General features: G+C 38.5%; 1 protein-coding gene across 1 annotated transcript; it reads left to right on the top strand.

Annotated features, from left to right (window-relative positions):
• The first annotated feature begins 13,313 nt into the window (after positions 1-13,313).
• LOC136708018 (sperm-associated microtubule inner protein 4) lies at positions 13,314-20,505 on the top strand. The gene is made up of 8 exons (XM_066682278.1): positions 13,314-13,408; positions 13,562-13,633; positions 14,404-14,433; positions 14,607-14,764; positions 14,994-15,082; positions 15,181-15,355; positions 19,340-19,434; positions 19,627-20,505. The coding sequence occupies exons 1-8, from the start codon at positions 13,314-13,316 to the stop codon at positions 20,503-20,505; spliced, it is 1,593 nt and encodes a 530-aa protein (XP_066538375.1).
• Positions 20,506-21,082: the final 577 nt, after the last annotated feature.

Raw genomic sequence — 21,082 nt, 5'->3', positions numbered from 1 at the left:
CTTTTAATGTTGTTTTGTTGTACATGACACTCGGTTGTGTTCCTGGAGATTTTCAGTTAAATTCACTCTAACATTTTCAAGAATAAACCAAACATCACACAATATTCCCTCAATTTTGACACAAATTAGAAGTATACAGGTCTCTGGAATGTCAATACTGCTGTTGCTATGGTGTTGCCAAGGTGTTTCTTATGGTTGCTCTGGTATCCCAGATGGTTACTATGGCAGTTATCGTATATTAGGATGGAATGTTGGTTGCTGAGGTGATGTTAAGTGGGTGTTATGTTGTTGCTAATGTGTAGCTTGGTGGTTGCTGTGATATTGCAGATGTTTTCTCAGATGCCCCATGTGATAGCTATGAAAGTAGCAATGGTATTTTAGGATATGGTGTTTCGAGTAGTCTAGAATGTCAGTAATGCTGCAACATTAAGAATTCCTAATTCCAGTTTCACATCCTGATTCATTATTTCACCCCTACTCAGTTGGTACAATGCCAGGCCTCCACCAATTCTAGATTCCTTCAGCACACACCTCCAGATGTCCCTCTAGAGAAAGCTATTCCACTGCTCCAGAGTGAAATGGCAGTATGCTTTACAATAGAATGTTTAACCTGTGGCAGTTTGTCATGAAAAAATGAAGAAATCAGTATCTGCACACTGTCCTGCCAAGGCTGAATTTACTTGTGAAAAGCAATAGCATGTACCATCATATACGAACGCTATATCATTGTGTTTCATTTAGCAGTGCTCTTCGCCATTTGACTGGCCTTGGCATTAACGTTATCTTCTCTCTTTAGTTGTAAACTCTCACAGAAAGCTGCACAAACTCACATTTCTCCTGAATAAACCATTGTGTATTCCTTAGATTTATTTCAAGCCTCCTCTGTGCTCTCTGTGGATTTGCCTCTGTGCTGTTTCAGTCTGAAAAATATTTAAAATATTCACTTTATTCTGGAAGGCAAAGCTTTTTACTCTGTGTTGATTGACAGGCAAACACACTCTCCAGCTCCCTAATTTTCAGTATCTAGAGATTATAGTCTAGGAATTATCCAGAAGATGACAGCATTTTTAATATTTTAATAATATTCCACTTAAGATCATGCAGAGAGAAGTTTCGTAACAATTTGCTGAAATGATGGCCACATATTTTCTGTGATGTCTAGCCTACTAAAAATCAATTGACAGGGACTAATATCTATTTAAAATAAAACAGCTAAATTAGAAGTGTGTAACACCCCTTCTGTCCCTATGACAGACTGGTATGTGATTCCCAGATTTGGCAGGGACACCATTCAATACCAGTCAGAATCCTTGAGCAAGCTTCTTAAATCTGACTTAGCTTACGTGTACATTGTTAGGAGCTCCAGAATGTGCTAATGAACTGAAAAAGTCATACTCATAATCTGTCAAAGAGAGAGAGAGAGAGAGAGAGAGAGAGAGAGAGAGAGAGAGAGAGAGAAAAGCCCACAAGACTGATGATAAAATCACCCAGAATTATTACAAAAGCACATACAAAAAAGACCTCATGAAAATGGAATAGTGCTGCATTTCATCTTCTGCATATGCAACACACACAGTGCTATGGCAGGAAGCTTTTCCATATAAAACTCACAGATTAATAGTTTTAATTTTGAAATTGCAATTTTAAAGAATGCAATTTTCAAATTGCAAAAGTGACAATTTTAATTACAGCCTTCATTTTACAGTTGCCCAGTGTAACGGTGGGTGGACTGATGGAGGCGGACACAAATGCAATAACACAGAATTTATTGAAACAAAAGAAAACCAAAGAACCATGCAAGACTAACAGAAACTCTTAAAAAAAGTAAAAACAGTGAAGACTAGATAAATAAGATAAACAAAACATACAGAGAACAGGGCTAAACACATGACTAAGAAACTAAGCAAGGGAATTAAACACTGAACAAGGACTAAACAAACAGAACTAAGACTTAACAAACAGAATATATATACAAAGACCTGGGGACTGGGACAGTGGTAACTACGGGAGAATACACACTGAACTAAGAACTTAGAACACATGGACTAAACAGAAGAACAAGTACAGACAGACCCAAGAACAGATAAGTACAAGCGGACCAGACCAGATATATACAAACAGACCAAAGACAAGATATGTACAAACAGACCAGAGACCAGATATGTACGGAGCAATAATGTCCACCAGTGACAGCACAGAAACAAGGGGCTTATAAACAAGAGCCCAGACAAGGATTATCTATGAGGGAAAACGAGAGATCAGGGCAACAAATGAGACACAAGTGTGGACACTAATTACAAGGCGGGGCTATGGTGAAGCTATGGGGAAAACCAGGACAAAACATTGTAGGGGATTGCTTTATGAAGAGTGGGAGACTGTTCGTAAGTCTTGGAGCGGCTACAGCAAATGCCCGATCTCCTTTGAACCTCAACCGAGAACGAGGGGTGTCTAAAAGCAGTTGGTTAGAGGAACGTAGGGCATGTGGGGTAGATCGAAGACAAAGAAGATCCAAAATATATTTTGGAGCCAGGCCAGGGAGAACAAACAGTAAGACAAACAGTAACACTTTTAATTCATCTCTGTATTTCACTGGTAGCCAGTGCAACGACGCCAACACACGGGTAATTCTCTCCCCAAAAGCCTTGCAGCTGCATTTTGGACCAGTTGCAATCGTAACAGACTCAAATGAGATATGCCCAGGTACAGAGAATTACAATAGTCAATACGGGAGGAGATAAAAGCATGAATAATTGTTTCCAGGCCTTTAAAAGACAGTATTCCCTTAAGTTATCTATATGACGGAGTTGAAAGAAACTACCTCTCACAACAGTGCTTATTTGCTTTTCAAATGTAAGATCAGTGTCAAAGATGAAACCAAGATTTTTTTTTACTTGGCTGTATACATTAGATGACAGATGCCCCAGGTTGGACTCAAGTGGGAATTTCCAAATATGATCACATCTGTCTTGTCTTGGTTCAGTTTGAGAAAGTTCTTGGACATACAGCACTCCACGTCCCTCAAGCAATCCAACATGAGTTTTAGTGAACAATTCTCTCCTGATTTCAGCAGAAGATAAAACCATGTGTCATCCACATAACAATGATATGAAATATTATATTTAAAAAAAATTGACCCAAGAGGGAGCTTGTACAAAGAAAAAAGGATGGGTCCCAAGATAGAGCCCTGAGGTACGCCACAAGTAATAGATGCAGGAGATGAAGAGGAAGACTGTCCTATCTTAACAGAAGAAGTTCAATTTTCCAAGTAGGAGGCAAACCACTTCAATGCAAAATCCTGGATGCCAACACTACACAACAAGCTATCTAAAAGGATGGTGTGATCAATTGTGTCAAAGGCTGCACTTCCAGGAGAAGTGGTCCAGGAGAACTAAATCAACACACTTTCCTGAATCAATGGCTAAAAGTATGTCATTTAATACTTTAAGAAGAGCAGACTCAGTACAGTGGTGTGCTCTAAAACCTGACTGAAACGTGTCTAAGATATTATGTTTGTCTAAAAAAGAAGAACATTGATGAAAGACCACTGTAGTGTATGTTGGTTTTTTTTATTTTTTTTTTTTTTTAATCATACACCGTGATACCTATGTGAATATATATTTAATATATATATATATTTATATATTGTGTTTATAGCGTTGACCTTATTCAAACTCTTATAATTACTGATTATTTGGCTAATGATAGCAATTAAAGTTTATGATTGGCTTAAACAATTAAAACGTTACTAATTAGTTTGAGAATGAATAATAGTCAAGCTAAGTGAGTTCTTCAGGATTTTCAGAAATTTTAATGAACAAACTGTATACACTGATTTCCAATAATGAAAGTTTATTAATAAGAGGAAAGAGGATATTTAATTAACATAGCATAACCTTGTAATCTCACGGCATCAACGCAGGGGAAACCGATTTGACTTTAAAGATAAGCTAGGCACTGTGACTTGTGAATAAAATGTTGCTAATTGAGGTTCTATTACGTATAAATTATAAAGGGACTTAATCAGGCATCAGCTTCTGGAAAATGTGAGAATTGAGCTAGCTTACTCATTTGCCGTTTCACCGAGCCGTCGTGTCCTGCTGTTTTAACCTCCGTGTTCTGGGGTTGTTTCTCGTCGTTCCCACGTCGTGAAAGACAGGCCCGCTTGTGAAGGAGATTCCCTCCCGGTTGAGTTAGAAGCTCTCGGCCTCAGGCGGGGCGGCGTCGATCGAGAGTTCCCCTTTTCGGAGAATTGCAGGCGTGGCTGGTTTCTCACCGGAGTGGAGTGGCTCCTTCAGAGTGTTAGCTCGTCTCGTTGCTCGGTTCTCTAGAAGTAATGCCCTTAGAAGTCAGCTTATAACGCTAATATATCCGCTATCAACTAATCAAAAAGGGTGATATCTTATTCTGGCCACGAATAAGTTTCACCTACTTTGATCACTCGTGAGATCACACTTAGATGAGCAATAAAACAAAAACACAATTAAAAGAAAAGAAGATATTCAAATCACTCGACGTATTCGTAAATTTCTCTCACACTAGCTAACTCAAGACGTCTCCTGGGAGCTTAGTGAGGTTTCTTCAAAAGTCTTCGTTCGTTGGCGTGAAGAGGAGAAAGCGTCTCGCTGGGAGAGGTTGGGACTTGAAGAAATAAACAAAGAGAACGTGTGCAGGCGTTCAGAGCGGAAACGAAGTTAAGAGTCACAGAGAAAAAGCGAGTTGAGCTGAGTTGAGCTTCCGATCTTCTGAGCTGAACTGCTGAACTGCTGCACTGCACGGGCGAACTGCTCTCTGAACTGCGAACTCTGAACTGTTCTCTCCACTTTTTCCTGTTGCGAACTGTGTACTGATGTGCCGAGCTGAACTTCTTTTCAAAGCCAGCGCGGTCACGCCCTATTGGGAGGTGTCCTTTCTTCGATTGGGTCAAGTCCGAGGCTCACGTGACTCTTCCGAAAGAGAGAAGAGGGGGAGTTTGAATCAGAGATTCACGGAGAAGGAATAGAAATTTCGCGTATTGAAATTTCTTATACATGTTAGTAATATACAACAATGAGCGTCCTGGATTATTAATATCAAACATTTAAATAAGATTTCATCTTGGGTGCGTTGTGTTTACGTCCCATTCACAATATCGTTTTTAGAAGTATTAATTCTAGTATTAATTCGTTTTTCTAATCAGAGACAGAAACTTCCTTTCATGATAAAAACAGTTATACACATCATTTCATTAGAAGGTGGACGTTCATCTGAGGACACAGAGAGTGACATTTATACATATTGCATAGACATACTTATTAAAATTTTATTAAGTCCATCATGTATTTAGACGGCCTTCGGCGAGACGTGATTTCGCAAACGTCCACCTGGGGTCGCTGTTGGTCCATGCCGGTGGTTCGGTGTGGATGAGTCAACGGGAGTTCAAACCGAGGTCACTCCTGTTAACCATTTGTTGTTCCCTGCAAGCGATAAGGAGAGACCCTTAGGCGCCCCTGTCGTAAGCAGGGGGGCAGTATAACTCCCCTCCTTGTTTGATGTTCTGTTCCTTAAGAGCATCATAAAGTTTGTTATCTTTAAATTTCCGAAGGGAGGAAGGGGTGTCGGGGCCAGGTGTCCTGGTCCGTCTTTTGATGTTCAGATCTTATGTGCGTGCGTGTGTGTGGGGGCTGCAGGGTCTTTGCCCCCCCGCGGTTTGTGGAATGTTAATTCGGTCGCAGACAGAAGGTCCTGGTCAGAATGAAAAAGTTTTAATTCAAAACTTTTCATTTCTTCATTTGACTTTTCATCTCGTTATCCGGTCCATACTCCACTACACCACCTTCTCCAAGACTTTTGTCAAGAAATGTAGCTTAGAGATTGGTCTAAAATTAATAAGGACTGATGGATTTAGGCCAGAGTTTTTTTTTAAAAGAGGCTGAACAACTGCATGTTTAAAACAAGAAGGCACGACACCATTAGTGAGACTGCTGTTTATTATGGATAATATACTTGGACCAACTGAAGACAGCGCATCCCTAAGAAGCTGTGTAGGGAAGGCATCCAGGGAGCAAGTGGTTGGTCTCATATACAGAATTATATCAGTAAGATCCAACAATGACATGGGCTCAAACTGACTTAGGAACGCAGAACGCATAGGTAGAACAGAGGAGCCAAGTGCCGGCTCTTCACTTTCAATGCTCAAAAAAGCCAGATCACCTTGGTCTTTTTTGTTTATAAAAACAGACCTGAACCTTAAATTATAGAAAGCAATTGCAATTAAAATCACAGTCATTGTTTAGCCCTCATGGACAAAGATTTTTGAAAATGTGCAAGTGTAAACAATAAATAATATTTATAGTAAAAAAAAGGTCTATGTAGCATGTAGACATTGTTGAAACATATACCGTTCAGACAAAATTCTGAACAGGCTGCTTTAAATTCCCTGTGGACTGTGTCCCAACTCCTTGTAGTGAGTTTATACATCTTCCACCTCGTAAGATGTTCATTAATTTAGTTCAGTCCGAAAGAAATGATTGGATTTAATTTTTGCAATACTGTGATCTTTATGAAAAAAAAAAACATTTTATTTTACAGATTGCTATCAGAATGTACACAGTATTTCAAGAAATATATCAAAAATCGTTTTTTAAGAAAAACTATTTACTCTAGATATAAGCATGAAATTTTGAACTGATACACTCCTAAAATGCCCTTCATTAGTGTAATGAGGCTCCATGCTCTAGTCTTGAAGCTATGTCTGTGATGCAAAAGAGAGGCATTATGTGTGATATCCTGAAGCAGCTTAACTGAGCTCCACTGGGCAAATGAAATTTGCTCCATGGTGGTGTATTAACCAGAAGCCAGGAGAAAGAGATCGCTCCAAGATGCTGCTGAGCTCCACACCTCCACTGAGGCAAAGCAGGGTAATTGGCTTCTGAACTAAAGTTTGGGGTCTGTGATGAGCCTCAGCTTTTTGTAGAGGCTTCTGACAAAGCCTCATGAGAATCCCAATTAAAGATGTAATGCAGAATAAATCGCCCAGCACAGCATTATGAAGAACAGGGGTATCACTCCCTGGCAAGTTGTTAGTTGTGCCACATCAAAAGCCATCCATTACTGACTGGTGAGCTCAGCATGTGATGGAACACTGTCCCAATGAACAAAGGAATTCAGTAATTCACAATCACCATTTTTATATTTTGTTTTATCTTGTGGTTTCTCTTTTTTTGATTATTGGTAATTAAGAGCCCTTGTGGTTTTTCTTATTTGTTTTGTTATTGAGTTCCTTTGTTTTTCTTTGTATGTTGAATTAACCCTTCATTTGGTTATTATTTTGGATTGTGTTTGTTTGTGTATTAGTGTTTGGGCTACGGGCTGTAGGTATTGCAGTCCTCTCAGTCATGTGATCTGCCTGTTATACATTAATTGTTTATTTTACCTGTTCTTGCAGAGCAACCTGGTGCATGAGTGCCCTTTTGGGTTGACTGGTTATCCTCTCGGGAGATTTCTTTCTTCTTCTTGGGCACTTGATCTGCTGTGTGTGGAGTCACTGCCCTATGAGGTTTCTTTTTGTTAATCTGTGTGTGGGGGGGTTGTATAGAGAGAGCGTCTGCTTCGAAACCAGTTGAAGTATATGTAAATGTTGAGATCATATGGTTAACCAATATAGCCAGTAAATTTGGTTGGGTTATTTTTAGGTGTGTATGGGTAAAACTCCACTGTAATTTTTTTATAATTACTTTTTTTATAAAGTTATCATAATTATATGGCAACTGATATTGAGTAAAAGACTTTGTATGCTGAACTCAATGTCGTGTCTCAGTTCCTTTCTGAACTTACCTGTGTGCTTTTGAGAAGTACTTAGGGTTATTTCCTAGGGTGAAACTCCCTAGGTGGCATAGTCGAGCTCAAACTTATCTAAACACTAAGCAAGGCCACACAAGTATAAGCAAAGTTGTTGGGCCACAACTTTTTCTAAGATCTTACGTATGAAAGGAAGGTTAGAGATAGGTCTGTAATTGGATAGAACACTAGGATCAAGATTTGGTTTCTTGATGCGGGGTTTAATAACTGCTAGTTTATTAAATGCTAGGCTAGGGGTATGTGACCAAGTCTAGGGATCACATTTATGATTGTTAAAGGAGGATTGATTATGAAGAACTTCTTTAAATAGTTTTGTTGGTATTGCATCAGGTGTGAAGGTCATACAATTTGACGAGTAGATGATTTTCTCCAACTCTAGCTGTGGAAGGGAGTCAAAGCCTTTGGCTCTGTTTGGGAGCATTGGGCTTTAGGGAACCCCCAGTGGATGCCAGAGGCTCTGCTCCGCAGTGCGAGAGACTGGCATTGCTCGGCTTGCCTCAGCTAACTCAGGGCCTTGGGCTTCGTGGAAGCAACTAGGGTTATTTTTGATGGTAAAGGGAAAAAAAGCCTTCATATTTAATAAAATTATATCACGATAGAGAAAACTAATCCCACAACAGAGAGCGCAGACACCTCTTTTCAACCATTTGCCAAAAGCTGAGATCATCAGTTAGATTCTGGCGTGGTGTTCCATATTTGTAGAAAAAACATTTTTTTCTTTTAGTCTTTCTACTAGGGAACAGTATGCTTGCCCAAAACAGAAAAAACACCTAATTTGTTGCTCTTTTTCCTGAAGTGTATGGTAGAGTTATGAGTGTGTTTGAATGAGTCATGTAATACTGCTGAGGTGCTTTTTTTAGTCACCATGAATGAGGAGAGTAGAGCTGTGAGCTTGTACTAAAGACACAGATCCAGATGGCCACTAGAGGTCGCCCTTTGACCTTGAGTGGATGGGAGACTTATGGATGTTTTCTGAATGAGTCAATGAGTCATGGTACTGCTGAGACATGCATTTATTTATTTATTTATTTATTTGAATCATAGCATGAATCAGGAGACTAGAGCTATGTGGTTCAATTTAAGACACAGAATCCAGATGACCACCAGAGGTTGCTCTCTTGCCTGGAGTGGATGATAGAGTTATGAGTGTGTCCGAATGTGTCATGTAATACAGCTGGGGTATGTTGGTATTTGTTTTTTTTTTTTTTTAAGTCACCATGAACAAGGGGAATAGAGATCTGTGGTTGTATTTAAGACACAGAATCCAGAGAGCGCTCTCTGTACTGGAGTGGATGGTAGAGTTATGGGTGTGTCTGAATGAATCATGATACTGCTGAGGTGTTTATTTATTTATTTATTTTTGGTCACCATGAATGAGGAGAATAGAGCTATGTGGTTCTATTTAAGACACAGTGAATAGTGGAGTTTTAGGTGCTTCTGAATTGGTCAGGTTAAACAGCTGGGTTTTTTTTTTTAAGTCTGTTTTTTTAAGAGCTCTGTGGTTCTATTTAAGACATGGAATTCAGATGGCCACCAGAGACCACCCTCTGGCCTGGAACGTATGGTTGAGTTATGGGTTTGTTCAAATGAGTCATGTTATACTGCTGAGGTGTTTATTTATTTATTATTAATTTTTGTTATTATTTTAGTCAACATGAATGAGGAGAACTGAGCTTTGTGATTCTATTTACAACACAGAATCCACATGGTCAACAGGGAGCGCCCTCTGGCCTGGAGTGTATAATAGAGGTGGGCGGATCGATTCAAATATCGATACCAACGCTGGTATTGGCATTGATCAATACTCGTGGAAAAAGATCTATACTCGAGCTTTTTTCTCTCCCGCTAAAGTCTGTGGGTGTATGTCAATAGTTTTGTGCCACCATTCTGCACACGTGCGCGGATATTTCGAGCAAGCAAGAAGGTTTCTGAGCGCATGCAGATATTTTTGAGCGAGCAAGAAGGTTTCTTGAATGCACACTACAACCTACACATCTTGCTCTCCTGTCCTACGCGCGATGTCTGGCCTGACCTTCTTGCTCGCTTGAGATATCCGTGCGTGCAGAATTGTGGTACAAATTCTGTTCGCCCCCTCCTGTCTTTTGCTTCGGCACCTGCACATGGTGAAGACTAGCGGTATCGGTATCAATATCTGTGATACTGGCCCTGTATCACCCACCTCTAGTGGATGGTAGAGTTATGGGTGTGTCTGAATGGGTCATGTGATTCAGCTCAGGTGATGATTCTGTTTTTATTTATTTATTTTTTAGGAAATATTATTTCCACCAGGTCAGGGAACCCCCAGAAACCACCTCAGGCTCTGCCTTACAGCAAGCCCTGGGCTTCAGGGTACCCCCCAGTGGCTGCCTCAGGCTCAGGCTTCGCCCCATTACGCCTGAGATTGGCTCGCTCAGGGGGCCTTAGGCTTCGGGAAAGCAACTAGGGTTCTCGATGATGATGGAAATAAACCTTTCACACTTAGGAAAATTCAACAACAATAGAGAAAACTAGTCCCACAACGCAGACACCTCTTTTCAACAATTTCCCAAAAGCAGAGCTTGTCAGTTAGACTCCAATCTTTTTCAGAAGAAACACCTCATTCCTCCTTGTGACCCCTTCTGCTCCACACAGGGCCAGTGACGCACTCTGGCCCGGAGCTGGCAGAAAACTAGGCAAGGATGAGACAGGTTGGCTGACATGCAAATTTAATGACATAGAATTTCCTATGTTTGGTGTGTTCTCCCCGTGTCGGCGTGGAGTTCCTCTGGGTGCTCCAGTTTCCTCCCACAGTCCAAAAACACATGTTGGTAGATAGATTGGTGTCCGTAGGTGTGAGTGTGTGTGTGAATGTGTAAGTGTGTGATGCCCTGTGAAGGACTGGCGCCCCCTCCAGGGTGTATCCCCACCTTGCGCCCAATGATTCCAGGTAGGCTCTGGACCCACCGCAACCCTGAACTGGATAAGCGCTTACAGATAATGATACAGATTCCAGAATTTCCTACCTCATGACTAGTGTTCTATCCATTTTCTTCCAGAAAGCTTGAATAGTGTTGTGTCTTTTGCCCTCTGATTTGGATGGTAGATTTTTGGGTGTGCCTGAATGGGTCATGTGATACTGCCGAGGTGTTATTTATTTATTAATTTATATATATTTTAGTCACCACGAATGAAGAGAATAGAGCTCTGTCGTTCTATTTAAGACACAGAATCCAGTTGGCCACCAAATATTGTCGTCTGGCCTGGAGTGTATGGTAGAGTTGTGGGTGTGTCTGAATGAGTCATGTGATACAGCTGAGGTGTTTTCTGTGTATGTTTTTTTTTTTCACCATGAATGAGAAGAATGGAGCTCTGTCGTTCTATTTAAGACACAGAATCCAGATAGCCCTGAAAGGTCGTCCTCTGGCCTGCATTATATGATACACTAATGGGTGTGTCTGAAAAGAGCAAATAGAAATATCAGAAATATCAGAGTGTAATAATGCTAGTTCTTCAAACACCACAGTCTTTACGAGCAATGGAGAGAGAGAGCTAAAAACAACTGAAAAACAGCAGAGCAGGCTAGCACATACATAGCTCTTTAGCAAGGCTGGCTAATTTAAAAACCAATAGATTTTTATTTGGAAACTCTTCACAAACGTAGCACAAACATTCTTTAGTATTAACTATGATTACCGAGTTGGCAATCTGTGTAATAACTGAACAAAAGAATGTTGTGTTACTCTTGGGAAATAATAATTTCAGATTTTAAAAAGTGTCTTACAGGCCACAGTCTGATAGAATACTGCATTCCATGCACAAATGTAACAGGAGAGCTGGACTCGGTGGCCCATGCCAGTCTCCTGTGTCCTGAATATTACAGATAGCCGTATCTGGTTCCAGTGCCGCCATTCACTGTATGCACTGAAGAGTGAAGCCTCACTGACAGCACACTTTGCATTGTGAGCTGTGATTGTCCCTCTGGGGAAAACTGATTTATTACATTATATTTCAAAAATACAATTTATGATTTCAAGCCCTTGTTAGTTCAAGTTAAATTTATGAAAGTGACTACACAATATGTTTGAAGACAATCTTTACATTATGCTACCAGTTACAAAGGAGTTAATGTCTTATGGGATTTCATGGTGTGATTAACTGTTGAGCTATCAGCAGTACAGATCTAATTACCCTTTGATATTATGGCTTCTAAATCCTTTTTAAAAAACAAAACAGTAATTATTCAGATGTGCTTCCATAGTGATTGTTTTGAGACCTGGATTAGGTGTCACTCTTAGGTTTCCTATTGCTGTTTGTAAGATCGTTGTCATGACTATGGGACAAGAGCCTGTGTGTCCTGAGTCAGAAGGAAAAGAATCAGAAGGAAAGTTTCATCCAGACTGACTATGACAAGAGTATATATTCAAACATCCACTTAGCCTGGATACCTACCTGTTCTTTCTCCAGTACACTGCCTGAAGGAAAGGGTTAACAGACCTGGAAAAAATAGGTCAAGCCTCAGCCTACTGGATTACTAACTGAACTGAAACCAGAATCTTTACCGTATCTATGGAGGTAAGAGTCAAGAAGTTACCCAAGGTGAGTAAGCAGTGCTACGCAATACTTGTGAATCCTGCAGCAGTCATACATAGTGCTTAAAATGGTACATTAACTTCTTATTCAGTTTTGATAAGGTCTGATATGCTTTGTGTGGTTTTTAATCTGCACTGGATGTCCAAGGCCATGTAGCTTTGAAGGTGTATTTAGACCTTGCTGCAAAACATTGGTATTCATGCCATAGATAGGTATGGAACATGCTGTCAAATTTATGTCAAGTAATAAAATAAGGTACATGTAATAACCTGAAGAAAACGTGTCATGACAACTTCTGAAAATATGTGCTCTCACATGTTTACAGTGCAGTAATGTCAGTATTATGTAGCAGGGTGGTTCAGTTAAAGTTCAAAATGCTAAACTATTAGCAATGCAACATACTTTGTGAACTTTTAAATGACTGTCACGAAGTGTCAGAAACCAAATCAAACATACAACTACTCAACACAGTTTGAGGCAAAAGTGTTATTACTAAAGAATCTTTTTTGAATAATGCAATAATTATAATAAACTTAAGCATTTATTAATTGTTAGCTACATTAGCGTACAATATCTTCAGTGCTGAATTAAAAGCCTATTCTCAAACACCAAAAATAATTTTGCTTATCTGCTACATTTGGGCAGAAGAGGAAAATTGTGTAAATTAGCTTGTTTTCTGAACCATTATTTCAAGGTGGTACTGAGATTTTGAAGTGCAACTTCAAAATTACATTCAAAATGTAAACATTACACATCACACACTGTAAGTGAAAAACTAATAAAATTGGAACACTCAATTCTGTTTTACCTAGCAGAGGTCCTAAAAGGAAACAGCACCCGTAAGATGGCATCAAATATTCACAGAGGAGGAATACCAGCAGTCCTGAAAGGACATCAGCACTTTAGCTATGGCGGAGCTGTATTACCTGAGTGAGCAGCCTTATACTCTCAACAACAAAAAGCACCTGATTACACTGAATTCACTGAAGATAAGTTTGGAAACGTAGTTATGCAATTTCAAAATATATCTTCCATTGTTCTCCACCTCAACAGTACACTAAAAATAAGCTAACATTGAAGCATATCATCCATTTAGTTACACACATTTGTATCAGAATTCCCACAAATGTTCACCATGCTCTTCATGTGTTCCCAGGTCTGTCAGCATAGTGCAATACTATGACATAACACCAATGAAGAAGAGTGATGTTCGCATGAATGACGAGTTGTGAGCTAATTTACACATTTCACCAAAACATAATTTTTAAGCTCTGTATTTACTGAAATGTTTAACGACGTAGTTCAATTACATTTACTGGCCATTCTGAGACACGTTTACCTTTGCCTACTCTGTAGGTATGTAGTTAGAAGCTAAAGCCGATCTTTCCCTGTACATATTGGTTACTCATTCTCTAGCCCTTCTTCAATTATTTTTTTGACCACAGGACCATGGTTGGTTGGATGACATTCTTATACATAAAGAACTGAATGTTGCTCTATCACTTCAGAGAAGGCAGTAAGCATAATAATAATAATATTAATAACAATAATTATAATATGTTAGATTTCTATAGTGCCTTTCTAATACCCAAGGTCGCTTTACACAAAGAGGAGAAGATTAAAAAAAAAAAAAAAGGGGAAGACACTTATGCCTGTAGAGTGCAGAAGTACTGAGAGAAGAGGTAGGTTTTTAGCTGGGATTTAAAGGCAGAAAATTAAGAGCAGAGACGAAGACATTGTGGTAAAGAATTCCAGAGCTTGGGTGCCATCACGCTGAATGATCTACCACCAGAGGTAACTAATTTAAATTTAAACAATGTCTCACATGATGCTGCTTAAGGCTAACTTTTAGACCCAATGTAAGCAATGTGTGTACCTTAATGTAGTGTAATGTAGAATATGGTAGTTGTGCTTGATACGGTAGGTGTGACTAAATGAAAAATGAATTTAGGTATCACTTATAAGTTGACCAGAGTGTTTTTATCTTTTTCTCTCTAGAATCCCCAAACCAACTGATATCAGCATTGGGTAAGAATATAAGAAATAAAAAATAGTTTTACAGTGTTATGTGTTAGTGAGCATGCTTACTGCCAAAAATCTTGTCTTTCACTTCTACTGCTGCCTGTGACCAAGTGGGGAAAGAAGAAAATTAACTTCTTCCAAGTGAGAATTAGGCTTAACCTATGTGTATGTTCCCACAGTGCTAAACAAATAAATGTATCCACTCAGAAAGAACACCCATACAAGTCCCACATCTCCCGCTGTGCCATGTTCCCCTCTTACCACTGCCCTGATGATCCACATACAGGTATACGGGCTGCCAGTACACCACAGGTCACGCTAATCAAAAAAAGCAAAGGTGAGTGTGTCTTATACATGAAAAAGAGGTCTATGTGAATGTTTGGATATATATGCCGATATTTTGTTTATTTATTTTGTATATATTACTTTATTTTATTTATTTATATATATATATATATATATATATATATATATATAGTTTAGCTGCATTTATTTACAGTGCACATTTATTAATTTATTTACAGTGCATATTTCTCTCTTATTGAATAATGTTGCTTGGGTTGCAGGTGCACCTTACCGTCATGAACTACTAGAAGTTCCCCTGGAAACCAAAAGAAATGTGACAACTTGGCTTGGGGAAAATGGTTTCCAGAATGTAAGATATTAATATCTTATGCTTTTGTACAGTCTGATTTCTCAGACATAAAACTGTCCAGAAAATAATGACTCCTTTCCTCTTTTTCTGTCCTTCAGCACACCAAGCCAGTACAAGACCATACACAGGTGTTTTACCCCAAAGCTCTAAAGACTAAATGCCCAAATATGACTCTGCGAGACTGCAAGAGCACACTGTCTCAAGGCACTGCCAATATGTTGCAGAACCTGGAAAAAACACATTGGCTCACTTCATATCAATTGCAATTTTCAGGTAAAATACAAATCAACAGCTCTCTCTAAACCTGATACATTACACAAGAATAACGTCAAAGCATATCTGAATATGGTATAACTGTGAAACACAATGGCATGCATGGTAGATGGGGAGATTAATGACATAAGTAGGGGTTACAAACAAAACATGCTGACATAATAACAAGGGGTGGGAGAGGAGTGTTGAGCAGAAGATCTTTCCCAAAGTCTATGCTTTGTATTTTGGAGTTCATGTGCAATCCAGTTATTGTAGCATTTCTCCAATATTTAAAAACATGGTGCCCAAGAATGCACTAATCACACAATAAACACATGCCAAACTTTCACAAAGACACCACTGAAGACTAAGTATATTGACATGCAATTTCCAGCTGGCCCACTAGAAGGCCACCTCGAACACCCTCAATTCCCAAGCAGGCCACCAGAGGTCTACTTCACCAGAGACTGTCCTGTCTCTTGTTTACCCTCATTTTTCAAAACCCTCATACTCAAAGCATTCTATGTGAAGGATGTTTGAAATATTTCAGCAGTGCTAAACAGGATACTCCTGTCATTATTTATTTATTTTTTGTTTGTTTTGTTTTCTTTTTTTTTTAATCCCAGCTTGCATATTCTCTCTTGGATTATTGTATTTATGTCCACCTCATGTTTTTCTGCTTTGATCTTTGCCTTTATTCTGGATCTGTATATTTAAAAGTATAGTATGCATACCTAAAAATAGTATTTTGTACTCTTAAATAGTAGAATGCATACTTATAATACACATGCTTAAAAGTAGCAAGAACACTTTAAAATATAGTATGCACTCCTAAAAATTGGCAAACATACTTTAAGTACTTTAAGTGTGCATATTAATATTTTAAGTATGCATACTGCTTTATAATTGTGCACACTACATTTTAAGTAGACATGTTACAAATAGTATAATAGTATACTGCACATAGTATATTATAAGTATGCATACTACATAATTAAAATTGTAGTATGCATACTTGAACATAGTATTAGGCATACCTAAAATGTAGTATGCACAATTAAAAATAACATGCATAATAAAATTGTAGTATACATACTTTAAAAAAATAGTATGCATATAGGGTTGCAAATTTCTAGGAATTTTCAAAGTTGGGAAATTTACCATGGGAATTAATAGGAATAAAATGGGACTATTCAAAGGTAAAGGTGAGAAACTTACATATAGTTGGTAAAAAATATACTGAAGCATAACCTTGGCTAAAGTAATTAGATACAATATCAAAACAGTTGAATGGCAAAGCTGCTCCTCAATCCCAGGCACATGGCACATTACAAACTGAAGGGTTATTAAGACCACACACCCACTGTTCATTCCTTCATCACATGCACAGCGTATGTCCAGATGATTTCTAGAGACCTGACATTCAACACTACTGAAAGCACACATTTGGACCAAAGGACTACCTAAGTCAGGCAAGTTTTGACAAGGTTCATATTTTTATTGACAGTAACAATAGCACTGGAACATTTAAGCAACTATTAAATCAAGGTATAATCTCACAGTTACTTGTTATCTGGTAAATCAGAGAAGCTTAATGAGCAATTTCATTTAAGAGACTAGTTTTCCAAGGCTAGCAGGCTAGCTAGAGGTTAGTCACCAGTGCTAGCTACCTATATTATTTGCCTCAACGGGCGTTTCTGTTACAAAGGATTAATACTTAATTATTTATTTGAACATAGAGAATTCAGGGGTTCAGGAGGAAGCCTGAAACTATTAAAAAAATGTAAAGCATGCACAGGCCAGGAAGCTTTTTTTAAAGAAGGAAGTCTGCTTTGTTTTACATTTTGAATGGCACTTTTTTGAGGGGGTAGGTGTGGGGTGTAGGAGTCACATTCTTTTGATTGAACTTTTGATTGTTCAATGAAAGAATTAAGCATGTATAAAGTTCTGCCTGCAACTAACTCTGTCATCAATATTATTTGTATTGTTATGACTACATGTCTGCTGATGACATAAAAAAAAAAGTAAGTATATTGATGATAGTGTATGATATGGTTCTTTTAAATGAGCCAATATTTCCTATTAATTCCATAGAAAGTTTACATTTTGGGACATTTACAAAGTCCCCGAGCTAAGTATGCATACTAAAAATTTATTATAAATACAATTTTAGTACTACTATAGTACTAATTGTCACGACTGGGTGGACTGACTGAGGTGGACGCAAACGATATAACACATCATATTTATTATAACAAATCAACATAATCAAAGACACTGAGACAGAGGATACTCAGACAGAAGACACTCAGATATAGAGACCTAGACATGGATGATACCTAGACAGAAGATACCTAGACAAGGATACTCAGACAGAGACACTTGAACAGAGACACTACGGTGCAAACAGACTAGAGAGTGATACAGACAAACCTAAAAAGGTACAGGGAAGATACCAACAGACTCGAAAGATACACTAACAGACTAGAGAGAGACACACACACACAAACAGACTAGAGGAAGGTATGCAACAATTTTAACAAGCTAGGGAGAGATACAGACAGGTATAACAATAAAACAAAGGTACAAACAGGAATGAACAGACTTGAGGACAGAGAAAAAAAAACAGACAGACCAAACAGGCACAAAGGGAAATCAAAATGGTAGAAACAACTTAGACAGACACAGAGAGGTAGAACAAAGGTACAACCAGACAAAAGAGAGGGTTACAGAAAGATATACCAAGGGAAAATGTCCAACAACCAAACAGAGAAACAAGGGAACTTAGACACCACAGAGAAGGAACACCTGGGACAACTAACAAGGGTGCAGGAGCACAAAGGAGGCACAATGAGACGGTGGAGCTAAGGCGGGACTATGCATACTACTATTTTTAAATATGCATACTACTTTGAAATGTGCATACTTCATATTAAGTTTGCATACTGTTTTTAAATATGCATACTACTTGTGCGTAACTGAAATGTGCATACTTAGTTTCAGTTAGGAACCCCAATAGATTTTAAATAGTGCGTAGTAATATTTAAATATGCTAATTTTAAATTTGTATACTATTTTTAAATATGCATACTACTTTGAAATGTGCATACTACATATTAAGTTTGCATACTATTTTTAAATATGCATACTACTTGTGCGTAACTGAAATGTGCATACTCAGTTTCAGTTATGAACCCCAATACATTTTAAATAGTGTGTAGTAATATTTAAATATGCTACTTTTAAATTTGTATACTATATTTTTAAGTTTGCTTGCTATATTTTAAGTATGCATTCTACATTTTAAGTATGCTTGCTTATACATTTATGTATGTATACTATATTTTTATGTGTTCATGTTACATTTTAAGTATTCATACTACTTTATAGTGGGCCTACCACATTTTTTTTTACAAAATAGTAGTTTGCATTTTTGAAATTTACAGATAAAATCGACAGTTATTTTGGTAGTCAACCTGTCTATTATGTTTTGAATAGTTGATTAGTAAATGATTAAAGATTACATGAATGCAATCCAATCCGGATTGGTTGTGAATACTAGTTCATTTTGTGGAATGTGTGATAAGAATTGTAAGGAATGTGTAAGCCCTGAATAAAGGGTGCTTATGAACAAAGGGATTTAACGTGTTGAAAATAAATTTTGAGTTGGATCATTTTTATAACAGACTGTTGATTATATCAGCTAACCATTACAGCCATGTCATTCTTGCATTAAGCAAAACCACAGCATGTGTGGATTCTGGGACAGGCCCAATATTGGGGATCCAAAAAGTAGTGTAGAAAATCATCATGGAGTGACATGAAAATGGCTCTTAGATGTAAGAATTTGGAGAGCAAAGCCATATAATCTTGATCCATGAGGAGTCTCATCTCCCTAAAGTGAATAAGGAGAGTGAATAAATAGCCATGTTTGTGTATTATTTCTTGGCTAATTATGTACTATATAAATGCCTGTACAAAAGTTGAATTGGGGCTTCTTCCCAGGCACTGGGCCTACTAACCCAATAAAACTGGATGGCTTCAACGAGAAGACAATCAGCCTAATTACAGGAGAGATGAACCCTAACACAGCAAATCTGGTAAGAAGCACACAGTTACTATCTACCCTTTAGTGTTTAGGTGGAGATCATGGCACCCACCAGTTGTCTTCAGCCAGGTCTGACAGGAGTTTTTTCAAGATTTGAGGCCTTTTCCTCCCATTTGCTCCCCCTTTGTGTTCATTGACATGCATGCCTTTGTAAATACCTGTACAGCATTTGTGTGTTTTTCAGAGGGAGCGATCTTACCCTGTCTTCATGTCCCCTCGGCCACTGGAGGGACGCAAGGCCAGGTTACTGCAGAACAGACGTCCTCTGGAGAGCAGCTATCCTTCACCTTCACCATCCCTCCCCACTCCTGTCTGGGACCAGGTCTCAGCACCATGTCCTGGAGCCCTTGAAGATGCTGCTGAAAATATATCTACTCAGGACTATGTTCTTTACAAGAATTCTGTACTACAAAATGCAAGTGCTGAGTTTTTCAAAGACAATGAGCGCAAAGAGTCTAGTCTAGAAAGAAAGTGTGTGTGTGGGGTTAAGTTATCTGAGCATGGGGCAACTGAACCACAAACAATCATCAGTAAATCTGCAAAGACACAACACCAGACAGAAAAGACCAATCTGGAATTCTTTCTCACACAAAATATCTTTCAGCCTGGACTTCAAGAGAAGGAAAACCAAGTCCAGAGAGATTTGTCCAACAGCAGAGCGCAGGCGAACATGGCAGCAAAGAACCCTTTTGAGCTTTGTCTGCAACGATCACCAAGTGTTAACAGGACTGATAGGTTTATGGGATCGCATCAATCAGTTAAACGGTCAGAGAATGAGGAAGAGAGGGAGAAAAGGCTTTCTGACACTTTTTCTTGCATCCAGCCCCGATCCTACAGTGCTCCTTTCAGATATGGAGGAAGAACCAGTAGAACATCTGATGGGACTGGACTATTCCGTTCCCAGTCTGCACTTCTGGAACTACAGGATTCTTTCAGCCAATCAGAAGCACACCGGAAATTCCGTGAGAACCTGCATGGAACCAGCATGGACCTACGGGACAACCAGCACTCTGGGAGAAAACACTTTTTCTATGGCTTCAACTCCTACTATTTCCACAACTAAAAACTGCAGAAAGTAAGAGCCACAATAAATGTTAATAAACCTGAGCTTTATTTTGGCTTTTTGGTGTACTGAACATTTTGAATTTGTATGATAAAGGTAATCTTAGCAAAATTACTAGGTAATATTACATATTACAATATTACTACATAGATGCAGCTGCTAAACCAACATCTTTTGCCTGGTTTGCACTTTGCCTTAAAAGAACACTTTGTAAGATTTAGATTTTTTTACTTCTGGGGCTCTCTCTAGGTTGCAGAGTAACTGTAACTGTAAACTATAAAGTGCACCAAATGTAGCTGATAAATTGGAAAAATAATGTACAAACAATGTTTATCCAAAAAACTATTATATATGGCTGATCAATTTGTACCTTAGAAAAGAGTTACAGCCTGAAAGGAAAAGCCTTCCATTTTTAAGTAGGAAGAACCAATCCAGCAGTATTTCTCTACGCAGTCAGGGAGAGTTCTGAACACAGTTCTGTAGCCAGTTACTGTAGGTGTGGGTGCTATGTTGACCTTAGCCTTGTGAAAACAATATCTTTTCATCTCTGCTCTCATTAAACCTCTTTTAATACAGT

Source organism: Hoplias malabaricus, chromosome 10 (genome assembly GCF_029633855.1).
Source record: "Hoplias malabaricus isolate fHopMal1 chromosome 10, fHopMal1.hap1, whole genome shotgun sequence".
NCBI lineage: Eukaryota > Metazoa > Chordata > Actinopteri > Characiformes > Erythrinidae > Hoplias > Hoplias malabaricus.
Note: the sequence above shows the minus strand (reverse complement) of the source record. Positions and strands in the feature narration are given on the sequence as shown.

Coding starts and splice junctions, on each gene's coding strand:
- LOC136708018 (XM_066682278.1), top strand. CDS start 13,314: ATGGCGGAGCTGTATTACCTGAGTGAGCAGCCTTATACTCTCAACAAC. Junction 13,409..13,561: donor CTGAAGATAAGTTTGGAAAC/GTAGTTATGCAA, acceptor ATGTGTTCCCAG/GTCTGTCAGCATAGTGCAAT. Junction 14,434..14,606: donor CCAACTGATATCAGCATTGG/GTAAGAATATAA, acceptor ATGTTCCCACAG/TGCTAAACAAATAAATGTAT.